A 23,001-nucleotide genomic window follows, 5' to 3' on the forward strand; every position below is an offset into this window, starting at 1 on the left:
TGTCCAGGACGGAAGCAATGAAATACCAAGTCCTAATTCTTTTGGATAGCTTCCTTTCCTTGTCTGCTCTCCTTGTTGAAAGCTGAAGATGAATTTAGTTGGCAGACCTCTACAATCCTTCCATCTGTCTGTTAGCGGAAGGAAACACTTCAGAGGGGTTGGGTTAAATGTGGAAGATACATTTCAGTTGAATGCATTCAGTTGTCCAACTGACTAGATATCCCCCTTTCCGTTTCCCAAAACACCAAAGGGTTATGGCCAAGGGGAAGGGTTAGGGAGCAAATTGGGACCATCTGATAGTGTTGGAACATAGCCCCTATCCAGGAAGCATCTGATGTCAAAAACTCCTTCTTCCACACTGAGAAGCAGTTCCTTTGAGAAGCAGTTCCACCAATCACAATGCACTGCAGAGGAGGCTGTGGGAGGAGCTATAGGAGGAAGGTGTTCCTACAACTCCTCCCACCAACCTCTTCTGGTGTACTGTACAGCACATACAGTGAGGGAAAAAAGTATTTGATCCCCTGCTGATTTTGTACGTTTGCCCACTGACAAAGAAATGATCAGTCTATAATTTTAATGGTAGGTTTACTTCAACAGTGAGAGTCAGAATAACAGCAAAAAAATCCAGAAAACTCATGTCAAAAATGTTATAAATTGATTTGCATTTTAATGAGGGAAATAAGTATTTGACCCCCTCTCAATCAGAAAGATTTCTGGCACCCAGGTGTCTTTTATACAGGTAACGAGCTGAGATTAGGAGCACACTCTTCAAGGGAGTGCTCCTAATCTCAGCTTGTTACCTGTATAAAAGACACCTGTCCACAGAAGCAATCAATCAATCAGATTCCAAACTCTCCACCATGGCCAAGACCAAAGAGCTCTCCAAGGATGTCAGGGACAAGATTGTAGACCTACACAAGGCTGGAATGGGCTACAAGACCATCGCCAAGCAGCTTGGTGAGAAGGTGACAACAGTTGGTGCGATTATTCGCAAATGGAAGAAACACAAAAGAACTGTCAATCTCCCTCGGCCTGGGGCTCCATGCAAGATCTCACCTCGTGGAGTTGCAATGGTCATGAGAACGGTGAGGAATCAGCCCATAACTACATGGGAGGATCCTGTCAATGATCTCAAGGCAGCTGGGACCATAGTCACCAAGAAAACAATTGGTAACACTACGCCGTGAAGGACTGAAATCCTGCAGCGCCCGCAAGGTCCCCCTGCTCAAGAAAGCACACATATGCCCGTCTGAAGTTTGCCAATGAACATCTGAATGATTCAGAGGAGAACTGGGTGAAAGTGTTGTAGTCAGATGAGACCAAAATGGAGCTCTTTGGCATCAACTCAACTCGCCGTGTTTGGAGGAGGAGGAATGCTGCCTATGACCCCAAGAACACCATCCCCGCCGTCAAACATGGAGGTGGAAACGTTATGCTTTGGGGGTGTTTTTCTGCTAAGGGAACAGGACAATTTCACCGCATCAAAGGGACGATGGACGGGGCCATGTACCGTCAAATCTTGGGTGAGAACCTCCTTCCCTCAGCCAGGGCATTGAAAATGGGTCGTGGTTGGGTATTCCAGCATGACAGTGACCCAAAACACACGGCCAAAGCAACAAAGGAGTGGCTCAAGAAGAAGCACATTAAGGTCCTGGAGTGGCCTAGCCAGTCTCCAGACTTTAATCCCATAGAAAATCTGTGGAGGGAGCTGAAGGTTCGAGTTGCCAAACGTCAGCCCCGAAACCTTAATGACTTGGAGAAGAGCTGCAAGAGGAGTGGGACAAAATCCCTCCTGAGATGTGTGCAAACCTGGTGGCCAACTACAAGAAACGTCTGACCTCTGTGATTGCCAACAAGGGTTTTGCCACTAAGTACTAAGTCATGTTTTGCAGAGGGGTCAAATAATTATTTCCCTCATTAAAATGCAAATCAATTTTTAACATTTTTGAAATGCGTTTTTCTGGATTTTTTTGTTGTTACTCTGTCTCTCACTGTTCAAATAAACCTACCATTAAAATTATAGACTGATCATTTCTTTGTCCGTGGGCAAACGTACAAAATCAGCAGGGGATCAAATACTTTTTTCCCTCACTGTACTTAAGGTCTCCATAGATGTCTTATATTCCACCCCCTCCTCTACCGCCCACGACATGACACACGGCAGAGAAGAGCAGAGCAAGGCAAGGTTCCAGCTAGAGGCTGCAGTCAACATCTTCCACTTTGTCCTACTCTCCCCTCCAGACTGCATTCAGTGGTGCAGTGTTAAATGGAGGAGAATAGAATTCTGTTTCTCCTCTTGGTTCTAGACAGCTACAGTTACACTCGTGGTATATTGGCCATGTACAGTACCACACCACATATACTACGCTGAAACAACATACAGTTCCCTGGGCACCGCCTGGTCCATATCTAAGATTTACTGTATAAAATGGTTACAGTGGAAGGAGGGAGAGTTTTACTTAGGCAATGAAAGAGAAGGAATAGAGATGTGTTAAATAACCGTTGGCCACACCGAGGGGGCTGTGGCTAAACGATGGAAGAGAAAACAGAAACAGTAGAGGGATAGAGAGTGAATAATGAATGAACGATGAGCACTTTGGATCGAAAATAACCCAGGTGGCTGAGAGAGCGAGAGAGAGAGAAAGAGAGAGAGAGAGGGATAAAGAGATTGAGAGAGAAGAGGAGAGTGAGGCAGTCTATCCTCTGAGTGGTTATCCACACCGGAGCATACAGGTTCAAACCCTTACATGTACAGGTGTTTCACCTATGAAAGTGATGCTATACCTCACCCTGTGAGACTCGGGGAGCGTATATATCTTCCCACATATTACTTTTAACCAAGCTGTTTCCTTCCAAGCCAGGCTCTGAAAACCATTCATTGATACAAGGCTAGGGGCTCAGGTTTTCAGAGCCTGAATTGGAGATACAGCAGTAGGTAGAGGAGAACAGGATGTCATGGATGACGTCGGGGTCTGTATGGTGTGTTTGTGTGGTTTTTGAGACACTCTGCTGGCTCACTGTACCCAAGAACTCGGTCATAGCCAACACAGGCAAACACAAGAAGCCAGAACACATAGATAGTAGCCTATGTTTGCTTTGCACCGGCACATTCTCATAAATGTTCCCTTTCACAGAACAAAATGGGAAGCCAGGGCTCTGCTTGGCCATGATAGGCACGTAGTAATCTCCCGTAGCCAGATTCTGCGTATAGACCGAGAGAATCTGTCAGGACTGTTAGGGATGCGTGAGATTAAGCAGCCATTTTTGGGGGTTTTGTCACTGGTTATTTGGACGTGGTTATTTGGATGTACTGGTTATTAGGAAGCTATGCTTAAACTGCTTCGCCTCGAGTGCTTTGTGCGTGTGCCCACACGAATCGGCATTGGGGGGCTTTGGTTGAGAATTTCCTTTTGTGAGAGTGGAGAGTTGCTGGAACTCTCAATTTCTAATAATGTAAGTATGAATACATCAATTAATCATGCAGCTGACCAAATTATGCAAGATTTTACTTCTGTTGTTAACAGAGTACTTAGAGACACCCAATGAGAGACGATCGACACGTCTAACTGCAGAGCGATAAACTGAGCAAAAATCAGCAGATATCAAGCCCTGTCTGCAGCCGCAGGCTCTGTTTGCACTAGCTTATCTAAATGTACAGTGACCAGCCACAGAAAGACTGATAGACAGGCCATCTCTCTTTCTCCACCTCTCTCTCTGTCTCTCTCTTGCTCTCTCCCCCCACGCCGCTCTCTCCCCCCACGCCCCCTCTCCACGCCTCATCGCTCTTCATCCATCAATACCACTGAGAGGAGAACACAACGCTGAAATATATGTCTTAAATCTCTGAACAGACATTGTCTTTCCTCAGCACATTCATTGTCAGCACCAGAGGAACCCTGGCATCCTGTTTTAATTGTCTCTACCTCTGCCATGATGATGATGGGGGGTCTGTAGTGTTGGAGTCTGGGCACGTTTGGTCTTTTCTCATAAAGCCTGTACTGGAAGGGAAACAGCTCCTCTGATGAATAGGTCTATGGGTTTGGCGTGGATTCCATGAAGAGCTGCACAACAGCAGATAAGGCCAGAGAGAAGTCATTACCATAACATGGGACTACTGACTTCCACATGCAACGGAGTAACCTTTCTCTGTATGCGATTCATTTGGTTGGCCATGTATTTATATTTATCATATACATTAGTGGAGGCTGCTGAGGGGAGGACGGCTCAGAGTAATGGCTGGAATGGAGACAATGGAATGGTATCAAACACATGGAAACCACATGCTTGATGCCATTCCATTTACTCCGTTCCGGACATTATTATGAGCCGTCCTCCCCTCAGCAGCCTCCACTGATGTATATGATAAATATAAATACATAGTCTAAAAAAAAAGACCGGAAGGGAATCTACAGAGGTGTCTGCTCCCCTGCATTAATGTTTCTGGAAAACTCTCTTTCTCCATATCTTGGCAATGATAGACCCCGTGGTGTTCATTCAGGAATACCAAACCCAGAGCAGATCATTGGGCTGGAGATGATCCCTTCCTTCCCTTTGTCTCTCGTCTCTCTCAGACAAAAGTGAGAGAGAAAATAATGCCTTAGTATGCCTAATCCATTCACTGAGCTCTAACGACTGTTTCCACTCAGTAACTGTTGGGGATCTGATTACAGTTAATTACTTAGAGCTGGATATGAGCTCTAAAACACTAAATCTACTTTAGCTCACCCTAATACTTCATACTAGTCCACTAGTACAGTCGTGGCCAAATGTTTTGAGAATGACACAAATATAAATTTTCACAAAGTTTGCTGCCTCAGTTTGCATGATGGCAATTTGCATATACTCCAGAATGTTATGAAGAGTGATCATATGAATTGCAATTAATTGCAAAGTCCCTCTTTGCCATGCAAATGAACTGAATCCCCAAAAAACATTTCCACTGCATTTCAGCCCTGCCACAAAAGGACCAGCTGACATCATGTCAGTGATTCTCTCGTTAACACAGGTCTGAGTGTTGACGAGGACAAGGCTGGAGATCACTCTGTCATGCTGATTGAGTTCGAATAACAGACCGGAAGCTTCAAAAGGAGGGTGGTGCTTGGAATCATTGTTCTTCCTCTGTCAATCATGTTTACCTGCAAGGAAACACGTGCCGTCATCATTGCTTTGAACAAAAAGGGCTTCACAGGCAAGGATATTGCTGCCAGTAAGATTGCACCTAAATCAACCATTCATCGGATCATCAAGAACTTCAAGGAGAGCGGTTCAATTGTTGTGAAGAAGGTTTCAGGGCGCCAAAGAAAGTCCAGCAAGCGCCAGGACCGTCTCCTAAAGTTGATTCAGCTGCGGGATCGGGGCACCACCAGTACAGAGCTTGCTCAGGAATGGCAGCAGGAAGGTGTGAGTGCATCTGCATGCACAGTGAGACGAAGACTTTTGGAGGATGGCCTGGTGTCAAGAAGGGCAGCAAAGAAGCCACTTCTCTCCAGGAAAAACATCAGGGACAGACTGATATTCTGCAAAAGGTACAGGGATTGGACTGCTGAGGACTAGGGTAAAGTCATTTTCTCTGATGAATCCCCTTTCCGATTGTTTGGGGCATCCGGAAAAAAGCTTGTCCGGAGAAGACAAAGTCAGTGCTACCATCAGTCCTGTGTCATGCCAACAGTAAAGCATCCTGAGACCATTCATGTGTGGGGTTGCTTCTCAGCCAAGGGAGTGGGCTCATTCACAATTTTTCCTAAGAACATGAATAAAGAATGGTACCAACACATCCTCCGAGAGCATGTTCTCCCAACCATCCAGGAACAGTTTGGTGACGAACAATGCTTTTTCCAGCATGGTGGAGCACCTTGCCATAAGCCAAAAGTGATAACTAAGTGGCTCGGGGAACAAAACATCGATATTTTGGGTCCATGGGCAGGAAACTACCCAGACCTTAATCCCATTGAGAACTTGTGGTCAATCCTAAAGAGACGGGTGGAAACCTAAAAAAAAACTGATTCTGACAAACTCCAAGCATTGATTATGCAAGAATGGGCTGTCATCAGTCAGGATGTGGCCCAGAAGTTAATTGACAGCATGCCAGGGCGGATTGCAGAGGTCTTGAAAAAGAAGTTTCAACACTGCAAATATTGACTCTTTGCATCAACTTTATGTAATTGTCAATAAATGCCTTTGACACTTATGAAATGTTCGTAATTATACTTCAGTATCCCATAATAACATCTGACAAAAATATCTAAAGACACTGAGGCAGCAGACTTTGTGAAAATTCATATTTGTGTCATTCTCAAAACTTTTGGCCACGGCTGTATACGTAGTAATGCACAAATAGAGGGGAGAGGGCAGTGGTGGCTGGTGTCGCTTAAATCGGTGGACAAGCTCATTGTAATGGCTGGAATGGAATAAATGTACAGGTGTCAAACATATGGTTTCAATGTGTTTGCTGCCATTCTATTCATCCATTCCAGCCACTACTATGAGCCATCCTCCCTTCACCAGCCCCCGTGGCAGAGACTTATGACTCACTAAAGCTGTTTCTCTAATGAAATCTCTCTGTCTCGCCCAGTCATCTGACTGAAGCTGTTTCTCTAATGAAGTCTCTCTGTGTCTCGCCCAGTCGTCTGACTGAAGCTGTTTCTCTAATGAAGTCTATATGTGTCTCGCCCAGTCGTCTGACTGAAGCTGTTTCTCTAATGAAGTCTATATGTGTCTCGCCCAGTCGTCTGACTGAAGCTGTTTCTCTAATGAAGTCTCTCTGTGTCTCACCCAGTCGTCTGACTGAAGCTGTTTCTCTAATGAAGTCTCTCTGTGTCTCACCCAGTCGTCTGACTGAAGCTGTTTCTCTAATGAAGTCTCTCTCTGTCTCGCCCAGTCGTCTGACTGAAGCTGTTTCTCTAATGAAGTCTCTCTGTGTCTCGCCCAGTCGTCTGACTGAAGCTGTTTCTCTAATGAAGTCTCTCTGTGTCTCGCCCAGTCGTCTGACTGAAGCTGTTTCTCTAATGAAGTCTCTCTGTGTCTTGCCCAATCGTCTGACTGAAGCTGTTTCTCTAATGAAGTCTCTGTGTCTCGCCCAATCGTCTGACTGAAGCTGTTTCTCTAATGAAGTCTCTCTGTGTCTCGCCCAATCGTCTGACTGAAGCTGTTTCTCTAAAGAAGTCTCTCTGTGTCTCACCCAGTCATCTGACTGAAGCTGTTTCTCTAATGAAGTCTCTCTGTGTCTCGCCCAGTCGTCTGACTGAAGCACGTCTGCGTTCTTTACGGTCTTTAATCCAGAAGCGTTTAGTTAACACCAATAATTACAGTCCTTTAACCATTGACTCTGTCTGTTAGTAGCTGCTGCTGCCTATGTCATTATCCACTTAGCCCTTCACTCCTGTGACACATGGCTCCTCTCTCTGGTGAGGAAAACTCTCTCTCTCTCTCACTGTTAATCCACAGTCCTCCCAATGTAGAATTTAACTTGATAGAATGGACTAGCATTGATCATCAATCCCTGGTGGTTGTAATAGCTGGTCATTTAGAGTGTATAATTAATTGATGCTTAATTGCCATACTAATTGCTTTTGTGCTACATAAAAAAAAATATGTGATGGGGAAAAATCGATACAGTTACATATCGCAATATTATTTGGCATGGTATTATATCGATACTTTGACTCCAAGTGAGCCAACTTGTTTTCAGCTCTTTAATTTCCATTAATGATAAAAATAAATTGTCTCATGCGCTCTCTTGTCGATCTGCAGCAGATATACATGTATAATGAGCAATAAGTTCGGAACATCAAATCCCATTAAAATCACAGTATTGAATCGCAATACATATCATATCGACACCTTAGTATCAAGATAATATTGTATTGTGAGGTCCCTAGAAATTCCCAGCCCTAATTAGAATGTGCTACTTTTCTCACGTGCAACAATGGCAACTGCAACTGTGCCTCACTATCATGTTGGCCATGTTGGCTGTTCCTCTTCCACTCACCATTCCATGGCCTGAGGGGTTTGGTCCATTCTATATACAGCCATCAACCTTTAGAGTGAGTTTCAGACATCCATCCTTATCAATGGTGTATTATGGATTTCTACGGTTCATGATTGAATTATTAGCATCAGTGTTGTGTTCAAGACCACCTAAAGTGAGACCGATTCAAGACCAAGACCGGAGGAAATCAAATCCGAGTCAAGACCTCTTATTTCCATCACGAATCAATTGCACCGCCCTCAACTTCCGGTCTCCGTGCTGTTGTGCTGTTTGTTGCTATTTGGCTATCAGACAAACCTCTTGGTTTTTACTTTTAATACATTTACCAACGTCTTAGTTTTTTCCTCGCTCTACTTTTTTCGTTAAACTTTTTCACCCCGGACGCTTTATCTGGACATGGACACGAAAAATAAGTACATGTAGGTCGAGTTATTAAAGTGACTATGCATAGATAATAACAGAGAGTAGCAGCAGCGTAGAAGGGGGGGGGGGGGCAATGCAGATAGTCTGAGTAGCCATTTTATTAGATGTTCAGGAGTCTTATGGCTTGGGGGTAGAAGCTGTTTAGAAGCCTCTTGGACCTAGACGCTCCAGTACCGCTTGCCGTGCGGTAGCAGAGAGAACAGTCTATGACTAGGGTGGCTGGAGTCTTTGACAATTTTTAGGGCCTTCCTCTGACACTGCCTGGTATAGAGGTCCTGAATGGCAGGAAGCTTGGCCCCAGTATGTACTGGGCCGTACGCACTACCCTCTGTAGTGCCTTGCGGTTGGAGGCCGAGCAGTTGCCATACCAGGCAGTGATCAATCCGTCAGGACGCTCTCGAGGGTGCAGCTGTAAAACCTTCCACAATCATCTCCAGGATCCAGTTGCAGAGGGAGGTGTTTAGTCCCAGTATCCTTAGCTTACTGATGATCTTTGAGGGCACTATGGTGTTGAACGCTGAGCTGTAGTCAATGAATATGTGTGGAGTAAATGTGGTCTAGAGTTTTTTTCCCCTCTGGCTGCACATTTAACATGCCAATAGAAATGAGGTAAAACTGATTTAAGTTTTGGTGCATTAAAGTCCCTGGCCACTAGGAGCACCGCCTCTGGATGAGTGTTTTCCTGTTTGCTTATGGCTGTATACAGCTCATTGAGTGAAGTTTTAGTGCCAGTATCGGTCTGTGGTGATATGTAGACAGCTACAAAGAATACAGATGAAAACTCTCAAGGTAGATAGAGTATCTCATGATAAGCTGTAGACCACACTATCTCAGGCGAGCAAAACCTCAAGACTTCCTTAGATATCGTGCACCAGCTATTGTTTACAAATATGCATAGATCCCCGCCCCGTGTCTTACCAGAGGCTGCTGTTCTATCCTGCCGATAGACTGTATAGCACGCCAGCTGTATGTTATTAATGTCGTCGTTCAGCCACAACTCAGTGAAATATAAGATACTGCAGTTTTTATGTCCCGTTGGTATGATTTGGGTGCTTTCAGTTTGTCCCATTTATTTTCCATCGATTGAACGTTTGCTAACAGTACAGGTGGCGAAGGCAGATTAGCCACAGATCCTCAAAAGGCACCCCGATCTCTTTCCGCAAATTCTCAGTTTCTTTCTCCAGCGAATGATAGGGATGAGGGACTTTACGGGTGTTTGGAGTATATCCTTCCCGTCCGACTAATTAAACCATTTTTTTTGTCCAATTCAAGGTGAGTAATCGCTGTTCTGATGTCCAGAATCTCTTTTCGGTCATAAGAGATGATAGCAGCAACATTATGTACAAAATAAGTTACAAACAATACGAAAAAACAAACAAAATAGCACGGTTAGTTAAGAGCCAGTAAAACGGCAGCCTCCGGCGCCATCTTCACAACTTCCACTAGCACAGTCAGTGTAGTCACCTCAGCTATCCCCATTGAGATCGTGTCTGTGCCTTGATCTAGGTTGAGGAAAACAAAACATGGCGGTGTTTGCCAAAGCAATTTCAGTGGAATTAAGACCTTTCTATTCCTGTCATTATTGAAAGAAATTGTGATATCTCACATCTCAAAATAGGGTTACTTAATGTTAGATCCCTCACTTCCAAGGCAGTCATAGTTAATTAACTAATCACTGATCATAATCTTGATGGGATTTGCCTGACTGAAACATGGCTCAAGCCTGATGAATTTATTGTGTTAAATGAGGAATCTCCTCCTGGTTACACTAGTGACCGTGCACATTCTGCAAAGGCGGAGGTGTTGCTAACATTTGTGACAGCAAATTTCAATTCACAAAAAGAAAAATGACTGCATTTTCATCTTTTGAGCTTCACATCACAAAATCTATGCAGCCTACTCAATCACTTTTTATAGCTTCTGTTTACATGCCTCCTGGGCCATATACAGCGTTTCTCACTGAGTTCCCTGAATTCCTATCAGACCTTGTAGTCATGGCAGATAATATTCTAATTATTGGTGACTTTAATATTCACGTGGAAAAGTCCACAGACCCACTCCAAAAGGCTTTCGGAGCCATCATCGACTCAGTGGGTTTTGTCCAACATGTCTCCAGAACAACTCATTGCCACAGTCATACTCTGGATCTAGTTTTGTCCCGTGGAATAAATATTGTCTATCCAAATGTTTTTCCTCATAATCCTGGACTATCGTACCACCATTTTATTTTGTTTGCATCTGCTCAATCTGCTCAGACCCCAACCAAGGATCATCAAAAGCCATGCTATAAATTCTCGGACAACTCAAAGATTCCTAGATGCCCTTCCAGACTCCCTCCACGTACCTAAGGACGTTGGAGTACAACAATTGGTTAACCAACTAACTGAGGATCTTAATTTAACCTTGCGTAATACCCTAGAGGCAGTCTCACCCCTAAAAACAAAAAACATTTGTCACAAGAAATTTTCGCCCTGGTATATAGGATTCAAAAGGCACTCGCACATCTGAGCAATCTTGTTACAGGTGCATGGCAACAGTTGAAACAGGATGAAGGAAAAAAAGGAAACCGCACACTGTTCTTGATAGTATCACTGATATTTAATAAGCTTACGTATCGGCCTAACGGCCTTCGTCAGAGCTTTTGTGAATTTTCTGAAAACAGCACCTCTATGTAGACCTAGCCCCACCCACATCCGTTCCACGTATGGAAAGGGGTTGGAGGCAAAGGAAAATAAATAAGTGCTACCAAACATAACAATATGTATTTCACAAATATTACAAAAGTGTATAGACAAGACGCACCGAACACGTCCATAAAATCACAACGAGGACATAGCAAGTTTTCATTAATCATTGGGTACATCATACGAAAAAACAAAGTAATCTTGAATAGGAACATATTTTAAATTCACAACATAACATACATAGGCATTTCATCATTAAGTCCTTTAGGAAATAATGTCTGGAGGGTGAAAATCCAAAAACATTCTCTTTTGCTCAGAGTATTATTAATATCACCTCCCCTGTCTGATATCTTGACTTTCTCTATACCACAAAATCTAAAGGTAGAAATGTCATGCTTTTGGTCATTAAAATGTACTGCGACTGGATAATCCCTGTCGTTTCTCCTGATTGAACTTTTATGTTCACTAATTCTCTGTTTGAGAGAGCGGGAGGTCTTACCAACATAGCAGAGCCCACATGGACATTTAATAATGTAAATAACATGGGTGGTGGTGCACGTGATGATATCGTTAATTTGAAACCGTTTTCCTGTGTGTGGGTGGCAGAAATATTCACACTTCATCATATTGTTGCACTGTGCGCATCCTCTACATTTATAGCTACCATTTGGTAGAGGGCGTAAAAGAGCCTGGCTGATTTTCTTTCGTGGCTGGCAGTTGGCATGAACCAATTTATCGCGCAAATTGCGACCTCTCCTATATACAATGAGTGGTGGATTCTTGAATTCAGCCGGCAAAGCTGGGTCCGATGATAAAATATGCCAATGTTTCTTAACCACACCTCCCACTTTTCGCGAATTCAAAGTATATGTGGTTGTGAACATAACGGAGTGTTCTTTTGCTTTAGCTGGTCTTTTTTGTAACAATTCATCTCATGTTTTTCCCAATGCCAAATGAAGAGCTTCATCCACACATTGTGGCGAATAGCCTCTTCTTAGAAACCTAGTGCGCATCTCCGCTGCTTTTTCTAGATAATCATCATTGGAATAGCATATACGGCGCAGTCTGAAAAACTGGCTTCTAGGAAGTCCTCTTTTTAATGGCTCAGGATGGAAGCTGTCCTGGTATATAGAAAATAACCAAGCCCTGAAGCAATCTTCCAGAAAATTGGAACGGAAATGGCGCTCCACCAAACTGGAAGTCTTCTGACTAGCTTGGAAAGACAGTACCATGTAATATTGAAGAGCCCTCACTGCTGCTCGATCATCCTATTTTTCCAACCTAATTGAGGAGAAACGAACAATCCTAAATATATTTTTGATACTGTCGCAATGCTAACTAAAAAGCAGCATTCAACAAGAGAGGATAGCTTTCACTTCAGCAGTGATACATAACAGCACAGAACTACCAGGACCTAGGATCAATGGAGACACTCAGGTTTTATAATCCTGTATCTCTTGACACATTCATGAAAATAGTAATGGCCTCTAAACCGTCAAGCTGCATACTGGACCCTATTCCAAATAAACTACTGAAAGGGCTACTTCCTGTGCTTGGCTGTCCTATGATGAACATAATACATGGCTCCCTATCCACTGGATGTGTACCAAACTCAATAAAAGTGGCAGTAATAAAGCCTCTTGAAAAAGCCAAACCTTGAACCAGAAAATGTGAAAAACTATTGGCCTATATCGAATCTCCCATTCCTCTCAAAAAAATAGAAAAAGCTGTTGCGCAGCAACTCACTGCCTTCCTGAAGACAAATAATGTATACGAATGGCTTCAGTCTGGTTTTAGACCCCATCATAGCACTGAGACTGCACTTGTGAAGGTGGTAAATTACTTTTTAATGGCGTCAGACCAAGGCTCTGCATCTGTCCTCGAGCTCCAAGACCTTAGTGTTGCTTTGACACCATCGATCACCACATTCTTTTGGAGAGATTAGAAACCCTAATTGGTCTACATGGACAAGTTCTTGCCTGGTTTAGATCTTATCTGTCGGAAAGATATCAGTTTGTCTCTGTGGATGGTTTGCCCTCTGACAAATCAATTGCAAGTTTCCTCAAGGTTCCGTTTTAGGACCACTATTGTGTTCACTATATATTCTACCTCTTGGTGATGTCATTCGGAAACACAATGCCAACTCTAACTGCTATGCGGATGACACACAGCTGTACATTTCGATGAGAGCCTGTGTTTCAGACATAAGGAAGGCAAATGTCTTACTTTTAAACTCAGACAAAACAGAGATGCTATTTCTAGGTCCCAAGAAACAAAGAGATCTGCTGTTGGATCTGACAATTAATCTTGATGGTTTTACAGTCATCTCAAATAATATTGTGAAGGACCTCAGCATTACTATGGACCCTGATCTGTCTTTCGACAAACATATCAAGAATATTTGAAGGACAGCTTTTTTCCATCTTCGTAACATTGCAAAAATCAGAAACGTTTTGTCCAAAAATTATGCAGAAAAGCTAATCCATGCTTTTGTCACTTCTACCTTAGACTACTTCAATGCTCTACTCTCTGGCTACCCGGATAAAGCCTTAAATAAACTTAAGTTAGTGCTAAACACAGCTGCTAGAATCCTGACTAGAGCCCAAAAAATGTAACATATTACTCCAGTGGATTCTTTTTAAGGCTAGGGTTGATTTCAAGGTTTTACTGCTAAACTACAAAGCATAACATGGGCTTGCTCCTACCTATCTCTCCGATTTGGTCCTGCCGTACATACCTACACATATGCTATGGTCACAAGACGCAGGCCTCCTTAATGTCCCTAGAATTTCTAAGCAAATAGCTGGAGGCAGGGCTTTCTCCTATAGAGCTACATTTTTATGGAATGATCTTCCTATCCATGTGAGAGATGCAGACTCGGTCTCAACCTTTAAGTCTTTATTGAAGACTCATCTCTTCAGTAGGTCCTATGATTGAGCGAAGTCTGGCCCAGGGGTGTGAAGGTGAACGGCAAGGCACTGGAGCGACAAACTGCCCTTGCTGTCTCTGCCTGGCCGGCTCCCCTCTCTCCACTGGGATTCTCTGCCTCTGACCCTATTACTGAGTCACTGGCTTAATAGTGCTCTTCAATGCTGTCCCTAGAGTGGGTTGAGTCACAGACATGATCTTCCTGTCCGGTTTTGCGCCCCCTCGGGTTCATGCGGTGGAGGAGATCTTCGTGGGCTATACTCATTCTTTTATCAGTGTAGTAAGTTTGTGGTCTGTTTATATCCCTCTAGTGGTGTGGGGGCTGTGCTTTGGCAAAGTGGGTGGGGTTATATCCTGCCTGGTTGGCCCTGTCCGGGGGGTATCGTCGGACGGGGCCACAGTGTCCCCCAACCCACCCCTGTCCCAGCCTCCGTAATAGTCGATGTGCCGGGGGGCTAGGGTCAGTCTGTTATATCTGGTGTAATTCTCCTGTCTTATCTGGTGTCCTGTGTGAATTTAATTATGCTCCCTCTAATTCTCTCTCTCCCTCGCTTCCGGAGGACCTGAGCCCTAGGATCATGCCTCAGGACTACCTGGCCTGATGACTCCTGGCTGTCCCCAGTCCACCTTGTCGTGCTGCTGCTCCTGTTTCAATTGTTCTGCCTGTGGCTGGGGTACACTGACCTGTTCACCGGACGTGCTACCTTGTCCCAGACCTGCAGTTTCCGACTCTCTCTCTCTCTCTCTACTGCACCTGCTGTCTCGACCTCTGAATGCTCGGCTATGAAAAGTCAACTGATATTTACTCCTCAGGTACTGACCTGTTGCACCCTCTACAAACACTGTGATTATTATTTGACCCTGCTGGTCATCTATAAATATTTGAACATCTTGAAGAACAATCTGGCCTTAAATGGCCATGTACTGTTGTAATCTCCACCCGGCACAGCCAGAAGAGGACTGGCCACCACTCAGAGCCTGGTTCCTCTCTAGGATTCTTCCTTGGTTCCTGCCTTTCTAGGGAGTTGTTCCTAGCCACCGTGCTGTTTGGGGTTTTAGGCTGGGTTTCTGTATAGCACTTTGTGACATCTGCTGATGTAAAAAGGGCTTTATGGATAAATTTGATTGGAGACCGAGACCTGGAGGGGGACAAGGGGTCCGAGACAGAGTCAAGAATGAGACCAGAAAAATGCGAGTCCAATTCAAGACCATGATTCTAATTTTGTCAAATCACCACCATAATAAGAGTTCTAAATGTCCAGTATTTCTGGGTTCATATTTCAGAACAACATATGGATTCTTTACACATTCAGAATAGTGAAAACATGCATGCTGGGGGAAAATAGAACCACTTTACAAATTATTATTAACCCAAACACAGTGGGGAACAATGAGCCTTCTATGCCTTCAGAGAAGGGCTAAGGATTTATAAAATAATGATTATAATAATATTGATAATTATATTATTATTTTCAATTATGTTTTGATTGAATCTCTTCAGTTTTTGATGGAAAGGAAAGAGTTAACACTGAAGAGACAAAAAGATCCAATCGGGATTTTGCTTTGCTGGTCTCTGGGGAGAGAGTGTGCAAAGCTGTTATCAAGGCAAAGGTTGGCTACTTTGAAGAATCTCAAATATAAAATATATTTAGATTTGTTTAGCACTTTTGTGGTTACTACATGATTCCATATGTGTGTTTTTTAAAGTTTTGATGTCTTCACTATTATTATACAATATAGAAAATAGTAAAAATAAAGAAAAACCCTTGAATGAGTAGGTGTGTCCAAACTTTTGACTGGTAATGTAAATAAAAAATGTGATGGTCTAAGTCCACAACAAAGTTTCAATCACATCAATCTGATTGGATGGGCCTCTCTGGGCCTGGCTCCCCAGTGGGTGGACCTCTGTCCACAAAGGCACATCCATGTCTATGCCCCTGATCCAAACAGAGCATGATCACAATTGCGCATCACAAATCCTACTATCCTAAAAACCAACACTTCAGACTAAACTTTTTCAATACCTAGTTTGCATACCCATTGTTGCCTTAGTTAGCATTCACTGGTAGGTATCATAAGTTGAAACGTCTTTCCTACCCTACCGGCTACCGATGTCATTCTTCTGTGAGCTGCTCCATGCCAAAACCAGTTGACAGCTACACACTCTTGCTGCCCACAGATTATATTCTGCTGAAACTAGGCTATGTGTGCGGCGAGCATGAGAATATATTTCACGTGTTTTGCGATTGTGTAGGTTACATGATGTACATGTACATGATTTCTCTATTGAAGACCTATAGGTTCACCACTGCACTAACCTGTCACACACTGAAGGCCTATAGGTTCACCACTGTACTAACCTGTCACACTGAAGACCTATAGGTTCACCACTGTACTAACCTGTTACACACTGAAGGTCTATAGGTTCACCACTGTACTAACCTGTCACACACTGAAGGTCTATAGGTTCACCACTGTACTAACCTGTCACACACTGAAGGCCTATAGGTTCACCACTAAAGGCCTATAGGTTCACCACTAAAGGCCTATAGATTCACCACTGAAGGTTTATAGGTTCACCACTGAAGGCCTATAGGTTCACCACTGAAGGTCTATAGGTTCACCACTGAAGGCCTATAGATTCACCACTGAAGGTCTATAGGTTCACCACTGAAGGCCTATAGGTTCACCACTGAAGGCCTATAGGTTCACCACTGAAGGCCTATAGGTTCACCACTGAAGGCCTATAGGTTCACCACTGAAGGTCTATAGGTTCACCACTGAAGGTCTATAGGTTCACCACTGAAGGTCTATAGGTTCACCACTGAAGGTCTATAGGTTCACCACTGAAGGCCTATAGGTTCACCACTGAAGGCCTTTAGGTTCACCACTGAAGGCCTATAGGTTTACCACTGAAGGTCTATAGGTTTACCACTGAAGGTCTATAGGTTCACCACTGAAGGTCTATAGGTTCACCACTGAAGGCCTTTAGGTTCACCACTGAAGGTCTATAGGTTTACCACTGAAGGTCTATAGGTTCACCACTGAAGGCCTATAGGTTTACCACTGAATACTCTTCAAAAGGGTTACAACAACCTGCCTGCCCTCGCCCCCGTCCGCCTCACGTTGCCCTCCATGAGTTACTGCCTGTGGGGACTCCTGACTCCTCCACCGACCTGTACTATAGCTTGTGTAGGTGTAGTAGTGATGATGGATGTCCTGGCTGCTACACGGTGGCTAATGTTACGAGTTGTCAGCCACTGAATAACGGGAAGGTCTCAGGTGGCCTGGGCCGCTCGCTTCAGAGTGACGGCCCTCTGGAGAGATGCTGCCCTTGATTATACACTGGGAGGGAGGAAGAGGGGGAGGGAAAGGGGGAAGTCAATGGCCTGACAGAGAGAGAGAGTCAGTTTGGGAGTTTATACAGTACACTATACAGTCTTCAGGACCCCTAGGTGTCTATTACAGAAGGATAGGGTTTTTACTTTGAGGTGGCCTGTCAGAATGCCTGTTTTGCATTGTCATAGGAATGACATAGTACCTGTCAGAGAAGGTCAAGAGGTTTCTTACAGTCTGACATCACACATATGGGAAATGACAATCACACTCCTGAGAGGTGGAGATGTTCAGAACCTTGCATTAGAGAGAGTGTCCTGGGAAATCCACACGAGTCCCACTGTTGTTATCACATTCTCAAACAGGCCTTTCATATTAGCATTGTTACTTAATCAATCAACAAATCAACTAATATCTATTCTGGTCACTTGACCCCTCACCTCACCCCTGCAATACCTCCCAAGGTCGTAAGATTGGGAAGCAGAGCCATGGTAGTTTCCTCCTCTCTCAGCTGACCTGATTTAAACAAATCTTGAGACACAAAACAGCTGGAAACACAGCTCAGATGACAGTCTAGTCTAATTCAATTGAATATCACAAACCAAGAGGGATTCGTCCCTTCATAACAGATAAAAGGAAAACTTTTATCTGCTTTCTCCTCTCATTGCTTTAGGCCCACCGGGGGACTCATTTGATGGGGTATTAGTTCTGTACGTCGATAAAAAGGAACACACGTCAACATCTGCCCTGCAGGAAAATGTAAAAATAACGGAACATTTACGTGACGTGGTGGCAGGCCCAATGACAGCGGAGGAGCAGAACCCAATCCGTTTAAAAACCCATTTGGAGCTGTGGCTGGTGGGTAGGGCAGAAGCTGGGAGACGGAGCGGTTTTCCCTGGGCATGTAAAAGGCCGGACTGATGGATGGACCTATAAACACTCAGCTTTAACCTCCTAGAGAAAAGAGACAGGAGCAAAGGAGCCTGCTGCCCGGGCACATTCCCATTCCTCCCTTTCCCTCTTAATCTTTCCTGTCATCGCCCCACCCCGGTGAGAGAAAGAGAGGGAGTTACAGAGGGAGGGAGGGATGGAGGGATGTGGAAGTAGGGAGAGAGAGGGGCAGAGATGCAGAGGGAGGGAGAGAGGGATGCGGAGGGAGAGAGGGAGGGAGAGAGGGATGTGGAGGGAGGGAGAGATGGAGGGAGGGATGCAGAGGGAGGGAGAGAGGGATGTGGAGGGAGAGAGGGATGTGGAGGGAGGGAGAGATGGAGGGAGGGATGCAGAGGGAGGGAGAGAGGGATGTGGAGGGAGAGAGGGAGGGAGAGAGGGATGTGGAGGGAGGGAGAGATGGAGGGAGGGAGGGATGCAGAGGGAGGGAGAGAGGGATGTGGAGGGAGAGAGGGAGGGAGAGAGGGATGTGGAGGGAGGGAGAGATGGAGGGAGGGATGCGGAGGGAAAGAGGGATGTGGAGGGAGGGAGAGATGGAGGGAGGGATGCGTAGGGGAGGGAGAGAGGGATGCGGAGTGAGAGAGGGAGGGAGGGATTGAGATATGGAGGGAGGGAGAGAGGGAGGGAGAGATGGAGGGAGGGAGGCGTAGGGAGGGAGAGAGGGAGGGAGGGAGAGATGGAGGGAGGGATGTGGAGGGAGGGAGAGAGAGAGGGAGGGAGAGAAGGAGGGAGGGATGCGTAGGGAGGGAGAGAGAGAGGGAGGGAGGGAGGGAGGGATGCGTAGGTAGAGAGAGAGGGAGGGAGGGAGAGATGGAGGGAGGGATGCGTAGGGAGGGAGAGAGGGAGGGAGGGAGGGAGAGATGGAGGGAGGGATGCGTAGGGAGGGATGTGGAGGGAGGGAGAGAGAGAGGGAGGGAGGGAGAGATGGAGGGAGGGATGCGTAGGTAGAGAGAGAGGGAGGGAGGGATGCGTAGGTAGGGAGAGATGGAGGGAGGGAGAGATGGAGGGAGGGATGCGTAGGGAGGGAGAGAGGGAGGGAGGGAGGGAGAGATGGAGGGAGGGATGCGTAGGGAGGGAGAGAGGGAGGGAGGGAGAGATGGAGGGAGGGATGCGTGAGGTAGAGAGAGAGGGAGGGAGGGAGAGATGGAGGGAGGGATGTGTAGGGAGGGAGAGAGGGAGGGAGGGAGAGAGGGAGGGAGGGATGCGTAGGGAGGGAGAGAGGGAGGGAGGGAGGGAGAGATGTGTAGGGAGGGAGGGAGGGAGGGAGGGAGGGAGGGAGGGAGGGAGGGAGGGAGGGAGGGAGGGAGGGATGCGTAGGGAGGGAGAGAGGGAGGGAGGGAGGGAGAGATTGAGGGAGAGATGTGTAGGGAGGGAGGGAGGGAGGGAGGGAGGGAGGGAGGGAGGGAGGGAGGGATGCGTAGGGAGGGAGAGAGGGAGGGATGCATAGGGAGGGAGAGAGTGAGGGAGGGAGAGATGGAGGGATGTGTAGGGAGGGAGAGAGGGAGGGAGGGAGAGATATGTAGGGAGGGAGAGAGGGAGGGAGGGATGCGTAGGTGTGCATAAATCGTGTTGCCTGACTTGTTATTTTTCTCAGCATTCCCTCGCTCATCTTCAGATGGCTGGGCTGGCTGTGTCTGGCTCACTGGCTGACTGTTCTAACAGTTCAAACAACCATCAATAGTACTAATCACTGGACTGATTTCTAGTTAAAACACATTGATGTGTTTTCCCAATAGGTCTTGTTCACGAGCAATATGATGAAGGTCTTTTGGTCTATTGATAAATCAACAACAGAATCGGTATCTGTTAGATGTTTATTGTGTACCTGTGGGAGACTATTCTTATTGATTAGGAACAAAGCATTGATTAATGAATGGCGTATGACTGATGTTTCCTTTTTCCGCTCTAGTCGCTAGTTCTAACTATGAATGTATATAATACATTGAATCCACCGCACACCCAAAATTGATTACTGAAGGTGCTGAAAGCTGGATTAACAGAAAAAAGTCTCTGCACACTTCCAGTTCGATAAAAAGTTATTTTAATTGTATCTGAGCTTTCGGTCAATCAACCTTCATCAGAGCATAACTGTGCGTCACTGTGCATAATATGCTCTGATGAAGGTCAATTGAACGAAAGCTTAGCTACAATTAAAATAACTTTGTATCGAACTGGAAGTGTGCAGAGACTTTTTTTCTGTTTATCCAGTTTTACTTGTGAATGTAAAACATGTAATGAATCAAACACATACCACCATCTTGTTGAGGGAGACCCAGCAGTCCTGGGGGAAGTCCTGTAGCATGGGAACCAGGAATTGCAGACAGCCATCCCAGTGACACAGCAGCAGCATCATACCAATCAGGTTGAAGATACGCATTACTGCACTGGCCAGGTCATAGGTCATATGGAAGATCTAAAACAGAGATGGAGAGACAAGGAATGAGTTAAGGCAGAGAGGAAGGACGTGTGTGTGTGTGTGTGTGTGTGTGTGTGTGTGTGTGTGTGTGTGTGTGTGTGTGTGTGTGTGTGTGTGTGTGAGAGAGAGAGAGACAGCGAGAGATAGAGAAGCAGAGAGAGAGAGAGAGAAAAATAGAGAGAGAATCACAGTCACAGAATTCTTCACGATTTCCTGTTTAATTTGCTGCAAGATTCTCTAGTGATCAAGATGACAATTCCTAGAAGCAGGATTAAAGGAGAAGACTACAGTCAGCAGAACCATGTTGCCTGCTGTTCCTTTGGACCGATTAATGAGAGGGGGAAGACAGCTTCCCATCAGTCGGCCATCAGATACACAGCAGGAACAGAGCAGACATTTGTTACGGCCAGATACAACACATTAATCAGAACTGTAACACACACGACAGGACTCCCTCACTCACTCCCACACAAACACATACCGGTACACAAGTCTGTAGGCACAGATGGATATACACAGCAGGTAGCCTAGTGGTTAGCGCTTTGGACTAGTAACTGAAAGGTTGCAAGATCAAATCCCAGAGCTGACAGGGTAAAAATCTGTCGTTCTGCCCTGAACAAGGCAGTTAACCCCTAGGCTGTCATTGAAAATAAGATTTTTTTCTTAACTGACTTGCCTAGTTAAATAAAGGTAATATAAATAAATAAATATACACACTCAATAGGAGTCTCTCTTTTCTACTCCATCCCTCTCTGTGGGATGGACAGGGAACCATTAGGATTCTTCCTATCTGATGTCATCTCACTGATCAGTCACAAGGTTGTCACTTTAGCCAACCATGGATCATTATTGTCAAAATCAGTGTGCTTCTCTAAACACAACCAGATAAAATCAGTGTGCTTCTCTAAACACAACCAGATAAAATCAGTGTGCTTCTCTAAACCCAACCAGATAAAATCAGTGTGCTTCTCTAAACCCAACCAGATAAAATCAGTGTGCTTCTCTAAACCCAACCAGATAAAATCAGTGTGCTTCTCTAAACACAACCAGATAAAATCAGTGTGCTTCTCTAAACCCAACCAGATAAAATCAGTGTGCTTCTCTAAACCCAACCAGATAAAATCAGTGTGCTTCTCTAAACCCAACCAGATAAAATCAGTGTGCTTCTCTAAACCCAACCAGATAAAATCAGTGTGCTTCTCTAAACACAACCAGATAAAATCAGTATGCTTCTCTAAACCCAACCAGATAAAATCAGTATGCTTCTCTAAACCCAAAAAGATAAAATTCACCCAAAACATATGCATTTCTGAGCCCTAAGCAAGAAGCCAAACTGGCCAGAAGTACAATCATCTTTCAATGATCCCTGAGGAGGTATTAGTAAATACAAGATGGAAGACTAAATGCTTCTCAGTCCTGGCACCCCAATGGTGGAAGCAGATTCCCCTGATGCCAGGTCAGCAGAGTCCCTGCCCAATGTCTGAAATCCTACCTCTTCAAAGAGCATCTTAAATATCCCATAGCACCCCTTCCTCCCTCCTCTAAAAAAATGTAAACATAGAAATAACACCCTTGTCTTTCACACTTGACTTTTTCCTACTAGCACTTGACTTTTTCCTACTTGCTGATAGCTTCTTTATCGAGGAAAGTTTTACTTACTATGACTGAGATATTTGGTTGTCCCACCTAGCTACCTTAAAATGAATGTACCTGTAAGTCGCTCTGGATAAAATGATTCAAATGTAAATGTAAATGAGTATGGTGCATTGCTAACTCATAGTCACTGACTGATGACATCATACACTATCTCTACCACGGCTGTGATTGGACATGAATCACCAGTTGATCTTTCATAATGCCACTTTAACCTTTTGGGGCTTCTGATAGTTGGTTTCTAATATGAGCTGGCAACTTACAAAATACTGCACTTCAGCACATCTATTTATAGAGTCAACATGTCACTTATGATTAGTGACATGTTGAGGAGGAGAGGAGATAGTCACAATACCAGAGCAATATTTACAGTATGCAGAGTTATGCTAACTTAGTTTAAGACACAGAATCAGAATGGGTGTCATGTTGGCACCAAAGGTTCTAAGAGAATTATATTCTACAGAGAATACCGATTAGAATGTTACTGTCAAAGAACGTTTGGTGCCAACATGGTGTCACACCCTGGGCATAGAGAGGGTTTTATTCTCTATTTTGGTTAGGCCAGGGTGTGACTAGGGTGGGCATTCTATGTTCCGTTTTCTATGTTTTGTGTATTTCTTTGTTTT

At 44.8% G+C, this 23,001-nt stretch overlaps 1 protein-coding gene across 1 annotated transcript in view; it reads right to left on the reverse strand.

The window, feature by feature from the left end:
- The window catches only part of LOC106569543 (potassium/sodium hyperpolarization-activated cyclic nucleotide-gated channel 2), a 71,660-nt gene that overhangs the window by 26,561 nt on the left and 22,098 nt on the right, over window positions 1-23,001 (reverse strand). The window contains exon 3 of the mRNA XM_014141001.2: window positions 20,558-20,719. Coding sequence (XP_013996476.1) covers window positions 20,558-20,719 — 162 coding nt within the window. The remainder of the gene's footprint in view (window positions 1-20,557; window positions 20,720-23,001) is intronic.

The sequence above is a fragment of the Salmo salar genome, chromosome ssa14, assembly GCF_905237065.1.
Source record: "Salmo salar chromosome ssa14, Ssal_v3.1, whole genome shotgun sequence".
Classification (NCBI taxonomy): domain Eukaryota; kingdom Metazoa; phylum Chordata; class Actinopteri; order Salmoniformes; family Salmonidae; genus Salmo; species Salmo salar.